Source organism: Phyllopteryx taeniolatus, chromosome 16, assembly GCF_024500385.1.
Source record: "Phyllopteryx taeniolatus isolate TA_2022b chromosome 16, UOR_Ptae_1.2, whole genome shotgun sequence".
Lineage (NCBI taxonomy): Eukaryota > Metazoa > Chordata > Actinopteri > Syngnathiformes > Syngnathidae > Phyllopteryx > Phyllopteryx taeniolatus.
The window spans coordinates 21,638,075-21,652,485 of record NC_084517.1 but is presented as its reverse complement, the minus strand read 5'-3'; the positions used below and the strand labels follow the sequence as shown (position 1 = coordinate 21,652,485).

Sequence of the window (14,411 nt, the reverse complement as noted above, 5' to 3'; positions counted from 1 at the left end):
ACCGATAAAGCCAATCAGATCAGTGTAAAGTCTAATAAATATACTAATAACTATGATCCCAACAGTTTAACATCATTTCAAAATCATCTTACAACATTACCCTGAAAAATAAATGGCTTGCAGATGATTTGATTTAAAAAAACAAAAAATCTACATGTATACATTCACTTCTGGTGAAGACTCTCCGTAACTTCCACTAACAACCCAGGCCAAACTTAGCTCCTCCCTGACATACAAAACTTGTCTCTCAGTCGAGATACATCACTTCATCATGCTTCCTTGAGACGGATTACTGTACCTGTACTCCTTTCCCACGGCTTCGGCTTTGTCTTATAGCATTTGAGAAAAAGCCGAGGACATGTTCCACAGGAAATAAATAAATAAATAATAATGAAAAACATGCAACTAGATAGCTTATATACAAATAGCTGGGAAGTCTTCCCACCCATCAAGTGTGAAATTAATCAACCAAGTAAATCTTTAGTTAACTGGCCTTCTACCTTCTATTGCTGACGATGTGTCTGTGAGCGAGCCATTCAGAATTTCTCCCCCTGTGACTTGGCAGCTAGGCTGGCTGAAGAGCCGCCACTTTCAAGCGTTAGCTTCTGATAAGCAGCAGATACGGGATTCCTCCGTAAAGTTGCCAATACGGAGGGGGCGGGGTATTTGTGTTTGGCATGTTTCCGTTGCATGCGCCACATGCACGAATCCGCTACACTAATTGACAAGTGGTGAAGTGTAGTGTGTGAAGTGCTGCCTCCTTGAGCGAAAACGTTTTCAGTCCTTACAAGTGGTCGCCTTATTCCCCACACATTGGACTTCACTTCAGAAAGTACAAGACTCTTACCTTGTTCAATCCCCTTGCGCCACCCCTGGTTGTCATGGTAACAAAAGCCATTGGCCATATAGTATATCGGGCGGGATTAACCATCGCTCATTGCCATGAAAACGGACTCATTTCAATCGCAAGTCAAGAAATGCGGCGTTCTACAATTCCTGATCTTTATTTAAGTACTTGGACGAATTCGTGTCACCAACATTTTCAAACCGTGAACTGTTTTAAATTGTGGAAAAAATCCACAATGTCACCTTAAAATGTAAATGTGAGTGGGGTTACCATCCACTGATGTTCATAAATTGTCGTCCATAAGGCTTGAATATTTTTTTTGTTAAACATGCAAAGTCTCACCGGTGATGTACAAAGTTGTTGTGCAGGTTGGACGGGTGACACAGACCCTTGGGCTACTTTCTCATCACTGCGCTGTTTTTTCCCTCGACTTTGTAGTTATATTTAGCACTCGATTTCTGGAAAACGGTTGGCGGAATTCATCAAATGCGCTCATCATCCACTGTGTCTGAAGCTAACCTTGAACACAGTCACACCATCTCACTAAGACCTCATTTCAGGCAGCAAAGGTTAAACGTTACCCATTTTACGTTAATTTTGATAGTTGCGCCTGCCACTAGCCACATGGATGACTGAGCAGAACAGTCGCTCAGTGCTGCTACAGACTTACATTTGGAAGGTTTAGGCTTCCCTTTTCTCCTGTTCGCCGCATAAGAGTGCAGCTTTTTGTCAACATAAGTGATTTGGATCTTCTGGTGACTGGTGATGTGCATTTGAGTCAATCAGTTTGTCAAGTTTGACAAGGAGGAACACTGAGCGAAGATTTAAACTGCTAAATTAGCTTCTCACACTAGGTGCTAGCTAGCAACCGAATGGCTAGTTACCAAAAGCTTGTCATTTGTGCTCAAATGGTAGGAAACAAATAAGTACTAGCCTAGCCGCTAGTAGCGGGCCACTTCGCAGGGAAGCCGTCCAACTTGCCGCCGGCTCGCTGCGTGAGGGTCCCCACAAGAGAGACGCGCACCCAAATAACAAAACACTTCAGGGAAGATGCATTTTTCAGGTTGTAGGCAGTGCTTGATGGCTAACTGCACGATGTCAGCGTGATGGAAAAGTGTTAAGCTATTATTCCTAAGTAACTCGCAATTCTGGCGAACAGCCATAGATGGCGCTCGGTACTTATATAGTGGGGGCGGGCCAACTCATGCTGTTCCCTGGTGACGTCAGTGTGACGCCTGTTTTAGCCCCGCCCCCATAATTTGGCCAGCTGAGATGGTGAAAGCGTTTTCAGCTACATCTCAACAATTCAGTATTTAATTGTTCACAGTCTTTGCACGTTTTCAGCATTTACGTTTAACCATGTTTTTAACATCTTTCGAAACAAAACGTAAAATGACTTTGGTGCAACTTTAAGAAGTGATGGTGTGATAATGTATCACTACATTGTAAAACCTGTAATATTCTCAAGGAGCAGTCTTGTTTATTTTATTCAAAAAAAATGTTGTAGTTCACACAAAGAGCTAACATAGCATCTGAATTCCTACTTGTATATCCACCGGAATCTACATGCTTTCCATCTGTGATGTGCAGTGGTCCTCCACGATTCGCGGGGGATACGGAGTGAAATAGTGAAAATCTGCGGACGTCCATAATAATTGAATTGAAATTTTATTTTATTTTTTTTTAAACCAAAAACACTCATAGAAAAGCGGGGATAAACTGCCAATAAGCATGTTCAGGGTTGAAAACAAAAGAAAACAATCTGCGAATGGATGAACCCGCAGGTGCCGAACGAATATGCGAAGGGACACTTTTACATAGTGCTCAGTGTTCAGACGAAGACGCTACATAACTGAAATCCCTTGTGCTGCAGGCTACATTTGAATGAAATGTGTGGCAAAACTTTGAAAAACGTGTCGCTCTCAATACTGTTACATTTGAATGACACTACATGTTCATGTACGTTAATGGCATTGTCAAGTATTGTTACTTGGTACCAGCGAGTACTCAAATGTACTGCAAGTAGTCCTAATGGGTGTAAAAAAAAAATGGAATCACTGCCTCCCTAATTTAAATGGACATACAATCTGAAAAATTGTATCGCTGCATCCCTAGTTTAACTGCACATACAGGTGTACACAATTAAAGAACAATACACGTCCTGTATTGACATTTGTGAACGTGTGTTATGATTAAATGGAAATGAAACAATGTTGACGAATGTAACTTGAGACTTTCAGTGTCAAAAGTCGCTGTCAGAAGGTAAAAGTTCGGCGAGCCCTCAGTGAGTCTTTTGATTTTCCTGGATTTTTGTGACTCGACTGTGGCATCCTGGTCCCATCATCGTTCATCTTAACCCCAGTGACAAGACAAACATGAAGAAGAAAAGCAGAAGAAGCAGCAGACACAGCAGCACTCACCTGGGCCGTCCGACGCCGACAGAGGTGAATTGAGTTTGGGTCGCTTTGCTGTGGGGGGTCCGACATCCAGCAGATTGTCAGCCATTCTGGGGGTTCCGCTTGAGGGGCTTCTTTTATTCGAATTGCTAACTTGCTAATATGACAGCGCGTCAAAAAAGAATCATTTGAACTGGGTTCTTTTCTTTTTTTTTTTCCCTCGAGTGGCAAAATGCTGCCCGGGGAGAGGAGGTTTCAAAAGAAAGGCAACAGCGCCACGCTTCGCCGCCGGAGATCACCCCATGATAATCCAACATCCAACACCCACATAATTATCCCCAATAACTGCATCCGAAATTATCTCGCGCCGAGAGGAATCCATTAAAATCAATCAGGAAATATTACACGAAGCCAACGCGAAGCCATTTCTGCGGAGATCGCCGGCGACGCGTCGGCGCGGACTCATTTTTTTTCGCCGTCGAAACGAGCCCCCTTAAAATTCGCCTCCGGCGCGGATAAAAAGAGCAAAAATCGAAAAATATTTCCTTTGAGACGGATTATTTTTTTCGGTGGCTGTCGCGCCGGAAAATACGGCGGCTCGGGACGGACGAACGGCGAGAAGCGGCGCTCGCTAAAAGGGAAATCAAATATACGCTGGGCTTTGGGCACGACAAAATGCCGAGTAGCCCTCACGTTCGCATTAATCCTCCCCGGAAGACCTCGCGCTTCGATTTGGGCCCAGAAAAATGCCGTTCGGGGTCCGCTTTGGGTGGCTCCGGTCGCTTTTTTTACAATTAATGCTCCCCCAGAAATCCCGATTCTGAGCCGCGTCAAGATGGCGGCTGTTGATTCCTACGATACAAAAAGTTTTTTTTTTCTTCCCAGCGAGACTGTGGGGGAGAAGGGGAGGGGAGGAGGGGGGGGGGGCGTGCTCATGACGTCATGACGTAAACCTGTGCCCCACCGTGCGTCACGTGGACGTGAGACAAATTGCCATCATCAAAATGTATTAATAATAATGTACAATTTCGCATTTTTTTTATTTACACCTAAAAAGAAATGGCATAAGAATAAAGAATACTTAGCATATTCATGTTTTATTTAATGTAGTTTACAGTACTTTTTATATAGCTCTGGAAAAAATTAAGCAACCAAAAAAAAAAACACTAGACCTTTTTTGTGTATTTTGACACTTTTTCATTTTCTGCAAGTAAGTGCTTGAAACCAAAGATTCTCAAAATGTGGTACGTGGGCTTCCTGTAGTGGTACGCAAAATAATCACTGCCCAAGTACAGTTCAGTTGTATTTAACTTGATAGTACAACACATTTACATGTATAGTTTTTTTTTTTTTGTAGTAGTTACATTTTTATTAAACTTTTCTGTTCAATACATATTATTTGAATTGTTATTTAAGTGCAGTTTTTTCCCCTATATTTAAGTACACTGTTAACATCCAAACTGCATAATGTTACAGTGGCTTGCAGTAATATTAAATACACTTTACAGGCATGAAACCTCTGTCTCATTTTTTATCAACACTTTATTTATTTATAAATGTATTTTAATGTTGGTCATGATGGTGGTACTTAAAGAACTAAGTATTTTTTGAGGTGGCACTTGGGGCAAAAAGTTTGAGAACCACTGCTCTAAACAACAATATTTGTATTTGGGAGTTATGGGTCATTGTGGGCGTACAACAAAACCCTGTGGCAATACAACTTGAATTGACACGCCCCCCAAAACAAACAATAAATTTTTTTTTTTTTTATAGTTTTGAGGGAAAATATACACAAATTTATAACAATGTTTTATAAAATATTTTACATTTGTTGTGTTAAAAAATATTTTATAGATTATGTTATAGATGTTATTTGTTAATACTGTTTTCCAAGTAAATAAAATGCTGAAAATGTCACTTCTTGAAAATATGCATTTTTGTCCGTGTCCAAACTTTAGGGACACGCGGTATTTTTGCAAGCACTTTTGAGGTACCCTTACAACAGAAATCTGTTTTTTTTAGGTAAATAAATAAATAGATAACAACGACAACAAAACACTCTTATACAACAAGTATATAAAGTTATACACTTTGGAGTTATGCTTTCTTTTTTATGCTTTCTTTAAAAAAAAAAAAACTTTTACGTATGCTTCTGCTGTTTATATGCTATCAAACGAGAGTACACATTATGTTCATACTAGAGAAGGGTTTTCTTTTTGTATTTTAATATGAAGTGAATAGCAAGCAAACGTCACTAATGCCTCTGATGCTTAATAGTAAAAGCCTTCAACAACAAAGTAGAAATGGGGAAAAAAAGGGGGGTTGTATGCAAAGTGTAAAAGAAAGTTACAACATGACTTTATTTAAGGTTACCTCCTTTTGCATACCAAATAAGCGCGCTATATACAGAAAAAAACAACAATCCAAACAACAACAATAAGTCCTGAAAACATGTGGGTGGCAGGCTATTCACACTGCCTAATGTATACATTTAGTAATGTCTTTATTTGGCTAGTTGGGACGCTAGAAAAAAAATGACAATTAATATTATATTATGACAGAGAATGTAAAAAGAATAGCTTGAAATGAATACAGCTAATTAAGTACGTCCCTTCCAAAACACACACGTTTTAACTCACGTGCAGGCAAAATGTAAACACGTACTGTGTATTATTCCAACATTGTTAAATGAGCTAGTCCTTTATGCTATTCAATACATGCACATATATAAATAATAGAAAATGCTCAGATATTATACAAATACAAAGTCATACGCTACATAAAACTGAGTACGTATATACCTTGTGCAAACACTGAATTTATGAACAAGCTATCTTGAACGCGCTCACCAAAAGCAGACACGCGGGAAATGTATTTTTCAAACGCAGACGAGACAGCGATGACACTCTTTGGCATCAACATTTCCCAGCATGCCACGCAGGCGGCTCGGAACGTCCTTTACAGCTCAGTACGTCAAACAACAAACATCTTAAAGCTCATGTTTGCAGTGCAAGAAGCAAAAAAAAAAAAGAAAAACTTGAGGAGAAACTTTCCACTTATAATACTTATTTTAATATGATGCTAGTGACTAATTAAGAGTTAAGTCTAAGTCACATTTTTTTTTAAAAAGTATCAAAATTAGTAAAGAATAGATGAATATGCGCTTTATCCAAAACTTACTAAGCACTTATTCTCGGGTCATTATTGAAGCGTACCTTTACTGTGTTAATAATTACCCATTTGGGTGAGAATTATGTGCTCATAAGCATAAAATCCCTTTTACTCCATTTGAATTATTGCACTTAAAACTACATGCAGAAATAAATACAGAATATATTAGAAGGCAAGATAGGAACTGAATATGACGATGTAAGTCAGCTGTAAGGCGTGTTAATGAACATGTTGTGAATGTTTACATTGAATTGTGTTTAAAAAAAGAAAACAAGGGCACTACTCAAATACATAAAAATATCCATTAATAACTACATGTATTTGATTCTGGGACAGAAAGAAAAATTAAAGGCACAAGACACCCACGACTTTACAAGAATATGTACACCACAATGGGTAATGTCAAATCATACATGATGCTATTTAATCAGACAAATTATTTCTATAATTCCATTTGGGTTGGTACTGCTCACTGATTTCAAAATATTCTATTTCAACTGTTCATCTGTATTGCCTCTGAGCACACAATCTAGCATAACTATAATAATAATAATAATAATAATAATAATATATAATAATTATAATAATTATAATATAATAATAACTAGCATGACTTCAAATAATAGTGGAACCTCTTTGGCCATTCATTTGTTTCTATTTTGTAAACACAAAGGAAGGCTGGAGTGGAGAGTTGAAGCCAGAAACCTCAGAACTGTGAGCCGGACGTGCTAACCACTTGTCATCAAAAAAATAAAAATAAATCATACTTAAAGTAAATGTCATACAAGTGTAAAAACATTTTTTTAGGGGAAACTGATGACACATGATATGGACGTAAAGAGGTGATTTCTGGGAGGTTCACCTCTTATTTTATATCTCCGGCCTTCAAGTTTTTTTCATACAAATATTAACTGTAACTATGACTTAACTCCGGTGTCAGCATAGGTAGACTACAGAGTGTTCAGACTTGCATACAAATCCGGGCTACCTCGCAACCGTAGGAATGGAACTTCATCGTAAACAGAGGACCCCCTATAGATACACATTGGCAGTCTTCCACAAGGGTCTACACTAGGTCCAAAGCATTTTACGTTATACTTTACAATAAATGTAACAATGACTTGCGTTATAGTAGAAAACTGGTGATAGATTATGATGTGTACAAATGTGGGGTACATTGCCGCTGTACGAACGTAACGCCGCCAAATTCCAGGTTTTTTTAGTGACTTTTGAAGCATATTTTTCCAGAAAAGCTTCCAAATTGTAAAACCTTGACTTGAAATGTTTTTCATACAAATATTTATTTTAATTATGACTTAACTAGTGTGTTAGCATAGGTTAGTGATAGACTATCGAGTGTTCAGACTAAAGTACAAATTTGGGTTATATTGCAGGCATACGATCAGAACTACATCATAAACAGAGGACCCCCTGTATATAGATATGGTGGGTGTTCCACAAGGCTCCATATGAGGTCCAAATATTTTTTAAATTATACTTCACATAAACGTCACAATTACTTGCTGTTACAGTAGAAAACTGGCAATAGACTTTCAAAAAAAAAAAAAAAATCGGGGTAGGTCGCAGCAGTAGGAACAGAACTCCATTGACATTCAGGCTTTTGAGTATTTTTTGAGGCATATTTTCCAAATTGTAAAACATTTAGAATTTTACTTTTGAGGTTGCATTGTAACAATAATAATACAATGAAATCAATGATCTAAGTAAACCAAAACATTCGGCTTCTCTGATCAAAGTGAGAGGACCGAAGATTCACACGAACAATTCAAGTGCTATGGAAATAATAATAAGCAGAAAGTTGAGCTTTGCTCTGATTCAAAGATGAATTCAAACACTCTAAAAGGTGCAGCTTCCTGATTCACAAAGACGAGAAAAAGTTTGGATGATCATTTCAAGCCGGCTTGATGAGCTGAGAGACTGTCACGTTACTAAAATAAACATTCAACGACATACAAAAGGTCCCGAGTCATCCAGTAGTTTTACATTTGATCTTGTTAGGATGGACATGAAAGAACACCCGCGCACTATGTATACTGTACATGCAATTACACACACTCAACATGCAGCTCCACCTCACGCGCCCGAGTCTTTTAAACAGCTTTGGCGTTGTCACGACGAACGAGGAAAGCATTTTGCTAATATAAACCGTGTAGCGCTTTCCGCCTATAACGTCAGCCGTTTGACAATCAAAGGCAAAAAGGTTGCAAAAAAAAAACATGGCTTAGAAAGCAAAACAGTGATACAGCGAAAGCATTTTTGTTGCCTTTTAAGAATTTTGGAGAAAAAGGCTGGAGTCTAGATGTTATTCTATTCTAAAGGCACTTAAAAAGAAGACAGATTAAAGGTAGCAATAATCAAGTTCATATCGTTCTCTTCCTTCGACCTGGCAGAAGCCACTAAGAATGTCAGGCGCTCGCTCAAGTTTGGGGCGTTTAAAAAAACAACTTTCCTTCGGGCTTGATTCAAATGCCAACTGTCAGGTGGAAGAGGGGAGGGGAAACGACCGCAACTCTAAAAAGAAATGGGAACGCACAAAGGTTCCTAATATGGAACATATTTTTCATTAATGTAGTCCTCGGTGGACTTTATAAAAACAGGAAAAAGGTTTCCTCCCCCTGGGTGTAACAAAAGCCTTGAAAATGCTCAAAGTCTGTTGGAATCTTGGTGTTTGTCCTTCTGGGACGCAGCTGTTGCAATCTGGCTAGGCTTTACCGCCGCTGAGACGACGAGCCGGTTCCTATTGGCGACCAAAGGCGGTCCCTCCAGGTTGGTGACGTGCACGGACGTCAGGCCGCCGTGTGACACGGAGCGCCTGGCGTGACAGGCCTGCCCCGAGGGACGCCCATGGAGCCCGTCGCCCGTCTCGTGACTAAGCCCCATTTTGGCGGAGGATCCGGCGCTGACGCTGGGCACCGTGTTGCCGCTCGCCGCCGCGCTGGGCACCATGCTGGCGATTTCGTCGGTCGGCGAGCGTCCGATGCTGCCGTCCACCTGCGCTCGGATCTCCGGAGAGACGGAGAGCTGGTATTGTGGTACTGGGCCGCTGTCGCCGCATTTGGGGTAAAGGAAGGTCTTCATCTGCCCTTTCCCCTTGACGTTGACAGTGCCGCGGTAGTCGAAGTCGTAGTCCATGGCGCTGAGGACGCAGTAGCTCTCCTCGCTGACCTGGACGCGGCACTCCACGCCCGTGGTGTCCATGCGGGAGGCGATGTTGACCGTGTCGCCCCAGATGTCGTACAGGAGCTTGGTGGTGCCGATGACGCCGGCGGTGAGGGGCCCGTGGTTGAATCCGATGCGGAGCTTGAAGCCGAAGCCCAGCATGTTCTTGTTGAAGTCGTCCACCACGCGCATCATTTCCAGGGCGAAGTCGAAGAGGGCCCGCAGGTGGGCGTGAGGATGGGCGGCATCGGCGCACTGTTGAGCGTTGAGGCCCGCCGCCGCCATGTACGTGGCGCCGATGGTCTTGATCTTTTCGATGTTGGCGAAGGCGGGCGTGCGCAGCAGCTCGTCAAAGTCGCCAATCAGCTCGTTGAGGACCCGGTAGCACTCCTTGCCGCCTTCGTAGCTCTCTTCGTAGAACTCGCTGAAGTTGACGATGCTGGCGAAGATGACGCCCACGTTGTCGTGGTTTTTGGAGTAGCTCTGCGTGACCTTCAGCTGCTCCGCCACGTGGATGGGGATGATGTTGCGGAGCAGCCAGTCGGCCTGGTCCCTCATGTTCTGGATCTTGATGCGGTGCTGGTCGGCCTCCATGTTGCCGTGGTAATGGAGGCGGTAACTCACCTCAAATTCCCGGTTGAGGAACCAAACGAGGAGGAGGAGCAGGAAAAAGGCCACGCAGGCCTCAGGGCCCAGCAGCTCTTTGGGGTGGGCTTCACCTCCACCACCAGCTTGCTTCTCGTATTTGAGAATTGAGCTGTTGCTGCTGTTGCTCCGCTGGTCTGACCTGGAGGAGAGACAACGTACACTATACAGGGTGTCCACAAAGTCTCTTTTTACAATTTTAACATTCACCAACCTCAGTTTTAATATTTGTTGAAAATGAAAATGTGAAAATGAAATGTCAGTGGAAAAAAAAAAAAACTTACCAGAAAAAAAGACTTGCAGCAACTCTAGAAGAAATAAAACATACATATAAATTAATAATGTATGTCCATTGAGAAAATGCATTTCATTGGGTATACCTCTACAATCAGAAGTGTTCCCCAGCCTATTCGCTATTCGCAGATTCGCCAATTGACAGATTTTTTTTTTTGGGGGGGGGGGGGGGGGGGGGGGGGGGGGGGAGACCAGTTTTTGTGTTCTTTCTGAGCAATCGTAAGATATCACAAGATGGTGCCAAAGGTTAATTATCTGCAGATTTCTGCCCGGTCCCTATCCACCACGAATAGCGAGGATCCACTGTATAGTAACTGATGAAAAGTATAATAAATCACAACACATATTTAGTACATAGTACATAGACATCTTTGCAATGATGTCTAACTTTGTCCTACCTGCAGGGAGACGTGAAGAGCAGCGAAAGAAGCGCCAGTCCAACTAAAGTTGCTAAGCTCGAGCGCATCCAGTAGCTGAGCTGGCAAGAGTTACAGAAGTGAATGATAGCAATGACGACAGCGCAGCAGATGAACATGGTGAACTGGAGGGAAGAACAAGACAAAATGATGATTTGAATTTGGCAGAACACTTGTGATGACAACACACCTGCCAAGTAGACAAAATACTCATCCCAACCTGAATGGAGTGATGCATATCGCAGGTGACGTGGGCGAAGACAGCCAGAGCGGGCAAGGACACGGTGACGGCGCCTACGAGGTGACGCGGCATCCACGCCGACACGACTTTCATCAGAGTCCTAGTGCACTTCAGAGCGCCGTCCAGGTAGAACGCCATACTGGGAAGACATCAACACCTGCGTCTTTGGAATTTAACGTCATCGTCAGTGTGTCATTTCTGTATCGGACTTTTGTACCTATGGAGTTCATTCGAATATGGAATCCGACCTTTTCATCCCTAAGGCTCTAACTGCAATTATCTCAGTTCACAGATGCTATTGTTCACACACAAGGAGATGAGCTCATTTAAAGTCTTATCTATCTAGGCATCCGTCTTTCTATCAATTCATCAATCCATCTACTGCCGGGAAAGGTTTTCTTTTAAATAGCCCTCAATTGTTGTGTAACAACTTATTTGGCTAAAACTATAATGGACGCTAAAGCCACATCTCAAGTGTCATTGCGCAGTTTTCTGCAGTCTTCAGTGTAATTTTAACATGAATCTGCAAGCCTATAAACCACATACTTCCACTTCTTCATTCGGTAGCGTTGACCATTGCCTTTTCTCACCGGATAGCGAACAAGAGAGCCAGGGCCTCCAGCAAAGCAGCCACGGCGGTCACGATGGCGGCCGGCGCGGGTCGACTGTGCTGGGAAACGACGGGGCGAAGGAAACAGGCCATCGACAAAGCCAGAAACACCGAAGAGCACAGCAGCATGTCCAGGAAAGAACTGAAGGTTGGGCTGGCGAAGGTCTGCACCGATGCTCGGGCCTCCACCTAATAGGTGAAGAACACAAAATTGAGTTGGAAAATCAAGGGAGCCACAAATTGTTTCTTACAGATTCGAATCATCATGGTCGGGAAAAGTGCATTTCTGATGTCCACCAGCAGAGAGCACCGCGCCCTCACAATAAAACTGCCGCACTTCTCCTGTCCCTTGTCCTGCGGGGGATATTTCTCTGCCGCAGTTTCGAGAGCGTAAAAGGACACAAACCCACTGCCAAACACAAAATTCGGACACAGTGAGGGGTTACAATATTCAAAAAGATCTAGATCACTAGATCAAGGATTTACAAAATGTTGGCGTGCACAAGTGATTTCCAAAGAGTTCGCAGGATTTCAAGTGTATGAATGCACATCAGCAACTGTCAGTTCTTGAACAGAATAAAATCAATGATCGACTTTATACGCACCAAGACAATGTCAGTGAATTTAAAATCACGTCTAGACAATTAAACATGAGACCTTAACACATTTTTGAAACACTTTGGGGGCCTGGTGAAGTGGCGTGTCTGCATGCGAACCAATTCTCCGCTATTTGCTGAAAAAAAACTCCCCTTTCTGATGCTTTGTGCTCAAGCTGAAGTAATAAAATTATTACTTCGGCGCTATCGCATGGCATCTTGGTGCCAAGGAACTATGTTGAATTAATTGAAGTGCTTCATTTAGACTGTTGGTAATTAGGAACCTTTTTAGAGGGGTGTGTCAATGACTTGCAGATGTTTGCTCTTCGCCACAGTAAGGAAAGGCTGTACCGTAAATCGCCCAAAAGCAGCCCTGGTGGAATGACATGCATTTGTCAAAATAATCTAGAAATCCTGGGACGGCCGATATGCAAAGCAACAAACGTACCTCCTCTTGATAGCTTATCCGGTAGGCAGACTCCAGGCTCTCATCCAGGAAAGTGAGGCAGAGCTTGTTAATGGGCGGTCTGTAGAAATAGTCCTTCATCAGGCTGTCAAAGAAGAACAAATCAGTGCAAATGATCTGTAACGTGCCCTCTGGAGAGAGCAAAGTGACTACATTTATAGCCTCGGAGGATTTTTGGCTGTCCTCACCTGTCCCCTTTGATGACATCCACAAAGTGTGCGTCGCTTCTCTGCCGGAAGTTCTTGGAGCGCAGCGGGATGAGCGCCGAGTGGTCCATGCCCAAGGCGCCTCCGGCCCACGTCTTCTTCTCCTTCTCCTGCAGCATCTCGCACAGCGACGTTTGGCTGTTGTTCAGAGGCTCCAGTTGAGGGCTCAGCAGGCCGTTCAGAGCCTTGGGGCCGCGGGCCGCGGAGACCCCGGGGGCACCCTTGACACAGGAAGAGTCCTGAGAAGAGACATTATAAGCGCTCAGGGGTCTTTTGTCAAAATAAACAGTCCAACCAATGGTCTAACCTTGCCATTACTGGTCGTCTTGTGGTCTTCACGGCGGCCATGGGTCGCGTCACTTTCCTCCAGCACCTTCTCGTCTCCGGGCACGAGGACGACACTGCAGGACGGACATGGAGGCTGCGGGGAGGAAGAGGAGGCTTTATATGCATTCTGGGGAATAAAATGAAAGACCTTTACCGGTTAATTACAATTTATCAGTCGCGGGCCATGCATTTGCTACGTGGGCCTTTCGTAGGGATTTACCCGACTTCATCCACTTCTTAATACCACCAATTTCATGTCGCAATTATACAAACAAAAACAAAAAATGCAATATGACTGCATGCAACTGGACCACGTACATAATCTAGAGCAGTTCAGAATCATATTCATCTGATAACATGACAAAACATAAAACATCGAAATAAAATACATCACACTCACCAGAGATACTGATTTACTGAATGTAATAATTTATGCAGATTGCTACAGATGCGTTTTGCTAGTCAAAGGTGGCTGTAACAAGTTTTACTCTCACTAACCAATCAGAGGATGGAAAAAATGCTGATGTCATCAAGGGCCAGCTCGATTTGAAATCGGTCTGGTTAAAGAACCCGATCCGTTGCTAATGTGGTTTAAGTTACATGGGCTAGCACTACTGAATGGGGAGGCCCTGGGCAGATTACATGACATGGCAACACATAGCAGCTGAAATATGATTGGACAAAAACATCCAACGTCCACGTACACGTACTGGAAGCAATGTGGCCAAGACAAACACTAAGACGGGAATGAACTGGAACTGAATTGGAGATTAAAACAACACAAATGTAGTATGAAATGCTATGCTAGTATGTAAGCGCTGAGGAAAATTGGGGCCAACAAATAAGTTACATAAACATAGACGCACGTTGAGTCTACCGGAAGGTTCTATCACTGGGAAAGATGCACACATGAAACTCATCATCATCACACTTTCATTTATCTGACAGACTGTTTATATCCTTTGCTAGGTGCACATTTCTGCCTTTTCTCAACTCTAGATCTGATAGTACACATA

General features: G+C 42.6%; 2 protein-coding genes across 4 annotated transcripts in view; both read right to left on the bottom strand.

Moving 5' to 3' along the window:
• The window catches only part of crebbpb (CREB binding protein b), a 33,017-nt gene extending 28,906 nt beyond the window's left edge, over positions 1–4,111 (bottom strand). For all 3 annotated transcript variants that reach the window (XM_061749521.1, XM_061749522.1, XM_061749523.1), the window contains exon 1: positions 3,268–4,111. In XM_061749521.1, coding sequence (XP_061605505.1) covers positions 3,268–3,352 — 85 coding nt within the window. In that variant the 5' untranslated portion in view covers positions 3,353–4,111. The remainder of the gene's footprint in view (positions 1–3,267) is intronic.
• Positions 4,112–5,579: 1,468 nt separating this feature from the next.
• Positions 5,580–14,411, bottom strand: part of LOC133466128 (adenylate cyclase type 9-like) — a 31,840-nt gene continuing 23,008 nt past the window's right edge. Inside the window, exons 4-11 of the mRNA XM_061749524.1 lie at positions 13,376–13,489; positions 13,051–13,307; positions 12,845–12,947; positions 11,781–11,989; positions 11,170–11,329; positions 10,932–11,074; positions 10,524–10,547; positions 5,580–10,381 (exon numbers count right to left, since the gene is read on the bottom strand). Of these exons, the coding sequence (XP_061605508.1) occupies positions 9,079–10,381; positions 10,524–10,547; positions 10,932–11,074; positions 11,170–11,329; positions 11,781–11,989; positions 12,845–12,947; positions 13,051–13,307; positions 13,376–13,489 (2,313 nt within the window). The 3' untranslated portion in view covers positions 5,580–9,078. The remainder of the gene's footprint in view (positions 10,382–10,523; positions 10,548–10,931; positions 11,075–11,169; positions 11,330–11,780; positions 11,990–12,844; positions 12,948–13,050; positions 13,308–13,375; positions 13,490–14,411) is intronic.